At 45.8% G+C, this 7,500-nt stretch overlaps 2 protein-coding genes across 5 annotated transcripts in view; both read left to right on the plus strand.

Annotated features, from left to right (window-relative positions):
* LOC143126404 (structural maintenance of chromosomes protein 5-like) overlaps positions 1 to 3,400 on the plus strand; it is a 5,412-nt gene extending 2,012 nt beyond the window's left edge. For all 3 annotated transcript variants that reach the window (XM_076288265.1, XM_076288261.1, XM_076288274.1), the window contains exons 4-5: positions 465 to 528; positions 1,887 to 3,400. In XM_076288265.1, the coding sequence (XP_076144380.1) occupies positions 465 to 528; positions 1,887 to 2,165 (343 nt within the window). In that variant the 3' untranslated portion in view covers positions 2,166 to 3,400. The remainder of the gene's footprint in view (positions 1 to 464; positions 529 to 1,886) is intronic.
* A 295-nt stretch (positions 3,401 to 3,695) lies between these two features.
* The window catches only part of kat14 (lysine acetyltransferase 14), a 12,565-nt gene continuing 8,760 nt past the window's right edge, over positions 3,696 to 7,500 (plus strand). The window contains exons 1-4 of one of the 2 annotated variants that reach the window (XM_076283611.1): positions 4,427 to 4,563; positions 4,969 to 5,382; positions 6,308 to 6,429; positions 7,179 to 7,300. In XM_076283611.1, coding sequence (XP_076139726.1) covers positions 5,031 to 5,382; positions 6,308 to 6,429; positions 7,179 to 7,300 — 596 coding nt within the window. In that variant the 5' untranslated portion in view covers positions 4,427 to 4,563; positions 4,969 to 5,030. Of the gene's footprint in view, positions 3,894 to 4,345; positions 4,564 to 4,968; positions 5,383 to 6,307; positions 6,430 to 7,178; positions 7,301 to 7,500 lie in introns of those variants that run through there. The other variant, XR_012986752.1, reaches the window with a different exon arrangement.

A 7,500-nucleotide genomic window follows, 5' to 3' on the forward strand; every position in this document is an offset into this window, starting at 1 on the left:
TGGTTAGAATCATAACCGCGCTGCACTAATTTGTTAACTTTTGCATTCGAGTTAATTCTGCAAACCTACCACCACAAATAGAATTCAATTCTGTGGGAAACACCGCAAACTAACCCCATGCATTTATATGGAGGATTTTTGGAGTGCTGTGTCTCCTCATTAGAAAGTCTCTGGTAGCACTAGTCGACAGCTATTATGAAAACGTAAAACTCAGTGCTCCACTTGTCTGGACAGAGCCATACATTCACCTTCTGGTGACAGAATGTATGTTACTCAGACCCTAGCAGACTTTTGTGTGCTTACAACGCACACAAATATACACTGGCATTGCAGTGCATGTAGGTTTCCCCCATGCTGCCATGATGGATATAAGTAATTTATGCCAACATTTTTTTTGTTGTTAGAAAGAACTCATGTTTAGAAGACCCAATGGAAACATGCAGACTTGTTTTTTGTCTCAACAGGTCAACAAATGACATCAAAGTGCCCAAGAGAAAAAGAGCCAGAAAAGGAAAGAGTGAAAATGAGGTGTGTTTCTACAGTCACACATACACACTCACACACACTCACTCACAGGTATACACACACACACACACACACACACACACACACACACACACACATACACACTCATATGTATGCACACTTACACACACTCACTCACATGCATGCACACTCACCCATGCAATCCTGCACACTCACCAACTAGTACATTCACACTCGATAGCCGCAGCAATCACAAGTGCACTTGCACACTTGCACTGGTACGTGCACATTCGCACGTGCACGCTCTCGCTCACCCATGCAAACCTGCACATTCACAGTCAGTAGTTGCAGCACTCTTTATTCTGCTGCAGGGCAATTGGGCTTTGTGTATGTGTTCTACTTTGCCAAAACAAGTATTTCCATCTGCCGTAAAGGACAACTCAATTTTAAAAACAAGCTAGCCGCCATCTTGATAGGAGAAGTCCGCACAAGTCGATTACCAAATGTCGTACAATCTACTGTACTGTAGATAATACGGTAAATGATGTTAAAGATGTTTGTGGCTGGAATAATAGCACTGACTGCACAACAGTCATTTTTAATACCCTTTATTCACCCTTACAAAGGAATAATTGCTTCACTTTGTGTTCAGAGACCCTCTCCAGAGTAGCATAGATGTATAATGTTGTTTTATCCTGAAAAGAGATGTTTTACTTTGATGTAGCAAAGTTGCCCCCAGAGGTTATGGGATAGAGCTGTAAATGCTCCTACTCAAAACTGCACCAATTCATAATATGTAACCGTCTTGCCCTCCGCGCTGTTTATGGAAATCAATAAAAAGTTGATCACAAAAAAAAAAAAGAGAACTGCACCTGGTGCACCAATTACAGTTTCCGTCCCCAACGAACGTTTAGTCGTTATCATCCAACAGTAGAGTCTAGTGAGGTCAGTGCTCTCACTCATTGCTGCTGAAATCAGGGTTTCAAGTTCTCAGGCACTTTGCCTGGAATTCAAGTGCGGGCCAGGCCACTTGAGAACTGAACATAGATTATTAAACAGTATATAATTGCTATTGGTGCATACATGTTCTAGCTTTACAACAGGTGAAATATTCTACATTTTAGTCACTTTTATCCAAAGCGATTAACAGAAAGGGAACAAAATCCAAGTACACAGCGACAAGGAAGACATGTTAATGCAGCAAGTAGCCTTAAAAGTTGTGGGTTCAATTCCCGGCTTCCACCATTGTGCCCTTGAGCAAGGCACTTAACCTGCATTGCTCTGGGGAGAATGGCCCTTGTAATATCATTTACACATATACTGTAAGTTATTTTGCATTTAGCTTCTGGGAAATGAATAAATGTAATTCCCGCTGACTGACTCTCCTGTTCTGGCGTTAGGAACCGGGCATCATGCGCGACCTGCGCACGGCCCTGCGTTGGATGCGGAACAACCAGAAGCTGTTCCGCGGCCAGGTGACGGAACCGAGCGTTCTGCAGATGGACGAGGAGGAGCGTGCGGACGCTCTGAAGACGGCGCTGGAGTCGGACTACCCCGAGGCCAAGGACCCCTTCCTGTTCGTCTTCCAGCTGCGCCAGGACATGGACGCCTTTGTGGACGCCTGCGCTGACCAGCAGGGCCTGCAGATCAGCTGCATGTTCCTAGAGACGGTCGCCTAGAGACGGTCGCCTGATCATAGGAGTGTGTGTGTGTGTGTGTGTGTGTTTGTGTGTGTGTGTGTGTGTTTGTGTGTGTGTGTGTGTGTGTGTGTGTGTGTGTGTGTGTGTGTGTGTGTGTGTGTGTGTGTGTGTGTGTGTGTGTGTGTGTGTGTGTGTGTGTGTGTGTGTGTGTGTGTGTGTGTGTGTGTGTGTGTGTGTGTGTGTGTGTGTGTACACATACGTTTTGGGGGGATGATAACGGCAAGAACCCAGTCACTGGTGCTGTCCACAGATCAGCTGAATGCGCCTAGAGACGGTCGCCTGACCATAGAGTGTGTGTGTGTTTTGGGAGGGGTGATGGGGCAGGGACCCAGTCACTGGTGGCGGCTAGACATTGCTGTCCCCAGGAACAAGGCACGCTGTGTGATTCGACGGATGAAATTCACTGTGGGTGACTGTGGGGTGTGGCTTTCTTTCAGATGAAATGGTTTGTTCATGTGTTACAAACCTGTACAGTTTTTATTTTTATATTTTAGGTTTTTTTTTTTTTTTGGTATAAGGGAGATGTTATTTTTTTATAGGTTCTAAAGCATTTTTTGTTATGTAATGCATTTCCAGTGTTGATTTTAATTTTTTTTTTCTTGCTAAATCCCTTCTGATGTATTATTAGACGATCTGCTGATTCTGTAAGCAAAACAGAAAAGAGGAACTGGCCTTGCACTTTAGCTCTAAACTCTTTTCTTTTCCTTTAATAACCACACAGAAACATCATAACGTACACATAATGAGTTGCTTCACAGATCTGTAAAGTCACGGTCACACTTACGTAATTCTCTTTCCAGTGCTATTGAGGCATTCATATGCACTGATGTTTCTAGATTTCATACACTCTTCACCTGATGTTACCCTGTCCAATCCCTGATGGTGTATCAGTTCACTATAAAACATCCTACGCATCTCCAAGCCCCTTAACTTATATGCTTCTATGTTTTGTTACTGGCTGCTGGCTACCATTGCAACTCAGAACAAAAACATGAAATGCAAATATGTGTTTGTCACACTAACTTTAATCTGGTATATGTACATCATTAAAATTATTTACTTGCTGTCAGCAAAACGTTTTGTTTTTCAGCTTGCATTAAACATAAGTTTTGTCCTACTGTGGAAGGATCAGTTTTTAAATATTTTTTTTTTAACTGTAATTACATGATTCTGCCATTGCCTTCTGCTTTTTCACTTCTCCATGCTAGATTAAAGGCACATCTTCAGTAAATCAAAACTTTGGTTGTGTGGTTGATAATGTTGTCCTTGTGTTGACAAGCATGTAGACCTTATCAAATGGGGCTGAAGAACACATTGAAATTTAAATGTAGAATGTAACCGGAGACTACAGTTATACTGTAATACTTGGCATCGTCACATAGTCTGTCTGGACTCTATTCATACAATCATGATTTGGACCAACAGAACAATCTCACCATGCATTCTAGCACCAGCGCCAGCCCAGAAACTTTGCCCCGGAAGTAGTTTAACGTGAACCTGAACTATGAAGATGGCTTCTTGTTATCAAAACGTCCTCGCTCAATAGCTGTGTGTTCATACTGCATAGTGTGACTTTACAAGTGGTAAAGCACTAAGCAATGCAAGACAGCTATGTCCACAGCCTCTAAAGTTGTCTTGGGACTATCGGTGGTTCTGACCATTAGTACCGTGGCTGGAGTGCACATCAAACAGAATTGGGACAGACAGGTAACGTGAACAGTCAACGGACTTGCTATGACAAGCTAACATTAGCTTAGCTAAGCTATCACATCTGTAAACCCCTCATGTTGCCAGCATAAAATAAATATTACGCCTGAAGTCTGTGGAATGCTATGTTTGTGCAACACATTATTTATGTGTACCATGCCCGTGCTTTGTTTCGGGGAAACTGTACAGCTGAAACCGCATGTATTGCTAGTTAGCGAGTAGGCTACATGCATGGTCTGAACTGGTGAAATAGGACTTGTCTGTCTAGTGCCAGTTGCTTTGCCAATGCATGATTTTGTCCTCGTCAATGACTGTGCGGTTTCATTCATAGATAGTGTTTGGTTGTACAACACTTACTTTATAAATCGTTAGACTAAGTTACTCCATCCTGTGGGCTTGTGTGCTAGTTTGGTTGCCTTAACATTAGCGCTAACCTTCATCTCTTTGCGCAGCGACTGCACGAAGGAGTATTGCGCGACTTGGAACGAGTGGAGCGGAAGCGGGAGAACCTGCGGTTGCTAGAGGAGCAGATCCAGCTGACCCAAGAGCTGGAGACAGAGAGGCAGCGCAGAGAAGCCTCCGCCGCCTCCGGAGCGACCCAGAGCCCGTAAACTACACCAGCCCCGTTCCAGGTGGTGTGGGGGCGACCCCGCTGTCAGAAGAACCTTGGGTGAGAAACTGTTTTCCTTCTGATGGTGTTTATCATGTGTGGTTTTATTTGTAATCTACCTAGTCACTCTTTAAGTAGAATCTCTAAGTAGAGCTTACTATTCACTCGTTTCTTCTTGAAACATTGTATATGGTAGGTGAACCTGATCTGCTACTTTGTAGGCCATCAGTAATGGTGCTTGTGCCAAATCCCTCATAGAAATCATTTAGTCATGGCACCTCATGTTGCAAGACGTATCCATCATCCGACAGACAAACGGTGTCTTAACACAGTATGCATGTTCAGTGCCCATTGGCAGTCCTTCCACTCCACAAGACTCATCTGGATGTCATCTCCACTTTTCTGTTTTGTTTTGTTTGTTTTGTGTGTTTGTTTGTTTGTTTGTCTTTCCCCCTCCCTCTGCAGACGGTTTCTCGGTAACCGTCACCCACAGTTACTGCTTGCCCTCCTCCGCCCTCCCCAAGGCCATGGAGGTGGCGGGAGGAGGCAGCAGCAGCCAGCGGGGGGGTGACGGAGGAGCAGGAGGAGGAGGAGGAGGTGCAGAGGAGGAGGAGGAGACGACGACGGGGCCGGGCTGTGTGTCCGCCTCCGAGGGCCTGGAGGAAGGGGAGGTGGAGGGGGAGACGCTGCTGATCGTGGAGGCGGAGGAGGAGCAGGAGCACGACCAGGCCTCGCTCGACCTGTCGCACGACCAGAGCGGCGACTCGCTCAACAGCGAGGACGCCGCGGAGGACGCAGAGACCAGCGGGGGGGGAAGCGGCTGGAGCGACGACACGACCGCCTTCCACTGCGACAAGTGCCACAAGTGGATACCATCCGGTGAGGGCCTGGGACGAGGAAGAGGAGGAGGAGGGAGAGGAGGATGAAGGAGGGAGAGGGAGAGGGGATGAAGGAGGGAGAGGGGGGATGAAGGAGGGAGAGGAGGAGGAAGAGGGAGAGGAGGAGGATGAAGATGAAGGAGGGAGAGGGAGAGGGGGATGAAGGAGGGAGAGGGGGGGATGAAGGAGAGTAGAGGAGGAGGAGGAGGGAGAGGGGGATGAAGGAGAGTAGAGGAGGAGGAGGAGGCGGAGGAGGGAGAGAGAGATGAAGGAGGGAGAGGAGGAGGAGGGAGAGGGGGATTGAGGAGGAGAAGGAGATGGGAGGAGGCTTTGGTTGCACCTGGATAGATTGCACACGTAATGTAGCAATTTGGAGTGAATAACCACATCATAGGAGTGAATAATTTAGAGATACAAACTTGAACACTAAGCACTTGAATGCAAAACCCTCTTCAGAGCATAAAAGCTGAAGTGGGCAGAAGACGTGTTCCTCTCGGCCTAATCTCCCTCTGCAGCACATGTTGTGTTTGTTGACGCTGTTCCACTGTGCCTGTTATCAGTGCCTCCTCTTTGGAGACGCCTCATGCAGTGTGTTATAACTAGATATCCTCCCGTTCTCCTGGCAGTTGTCACGTATAACAGCTGCACTAGTAGGAGGAGAATGTTAAGCCTTATGAATGTGACTGAGCCTGTGCTCTTCCTTTCTTGAATAAAGACTGGATCTGAGTTTAAAAACACGTGTCTGTCTCTGAGCAGTTTGTTTTCCCCCCTCTTCTTCTTGTCCTTCATCCGTCTTTCCCTTTGTGTTTTCTATCAATCTTGTCTTTCTTTTCACTGCTCTTTCTCTCTCTCTCTCCCTCTCCCTCCCTCACTCTCTCTCTCTCTCTCTCTCTCTCTCTTGTTCTCTCTCCTCCTTGACTGTGTAGGGCAGTTGCGTGGGGAGCAGCCCAGCTACCTGAAGGGGGACAACTTCTTCAAGTTCACCTGCTCCGACTGCGCCGAGGACGGCAAGGAGAGCTTCGAGAGGATGAGGCTTACCTGGCAGCAGGTAACACACACACACACACACACACACACACACAACACTCAAACACACATAAGCTTTAGATATTCAGTGTCAGTTTAGTTAACATTTAGTCCTTGGTAGCCAGGGTTGAGGGTTTTACACAGAACGTAACTGTAGCTTACTTGGCTAGTCACATAAGTACAATATATTTGGGTCTCTTCTAAAAAAAATGTTTTAGTTAATAGATAATAGAAATAGATAGTGATCAGCAACAGAGACAAACACAAGCAAACTGAACAAAGTACAAAAGACAGGCTGCTAGTGACCCAACTAGTGTTAGCAAACTCTTAATGGTTCCATCAGTAATACTGCAGTAATTACACGTAAATATTAAACCGTATAAACCCAACATGTTACCTGTCACCTGGTGATGGATTCGGCTATGAAGGTTGTGCATTCCATTGTCCACGGGGTTTGGATGGGATTTAGAATGGATATTTACCATTCTATTACCATTCAGAATTGTGAGGTTGGAAAAATATCCGTGTTTGTGTTAGAGGATTCTTTGAAGAAAATTTGTGGACAATTAGTTCTAGTTATTTTAACTAGAAAATAATGATTTCTGACAGTTTCTGGCCATATATGACCTATCCCTGGGTTTTCTTACCTGTTAACAGGTGGTGATGTTGGCCGTATATAACTTAACCCTGGGGTTTCTTATCTGTAAACAGATGGTGATGTTGGCCGTATATACCGGTAACTTATCCCTGTTGTTTATTCCCTGTTAACAGGTGGTGATGTTGGCCATGTATAACCTGTCCCTGGAAGGTACGGGTCGTCAGGGCTACTTCAGGTGGAAGGAGGACATCTGTGCTTTCATTGGACGTCACTGGAACTTCCTGCTCGGCTCCAGGTGAGGAATAAAGCACTTCTACATTCCACTCTTATCACTTCACTTCATTTGACCACATTATGCCCATCACGTGTGCTATTCTTTCTCATTTTTGCTCTTGCTCACCTCTGTCTCGTTTTTCTAATGTTCTCCTCCCCAACGCCCTCCTCTTCATCCTCCCTATTTCCTCTCCTCCCCCACACCCTCTTCTTCATCCTCCT

Source organism: Alosa pseudoharengus, unplaced genomic scaffold (assembly GCF_046254945.1).
Source record: "Alosa pseudoharengus isolate Yale_2024_CS ecotype anadromous, Long Island Sound unplaced genomic scaffold, YU_APseudo_1.1 YU_APseudo_1.1_scf_1, whole genome shotgun sequence".
Classification (NCBI taxonomy): Eukaryota; Metazoa; Chordata; class Actinopteri; order Clupeiformes; family Clupeidae; genus Alosa; species Alosa pseudoharengus.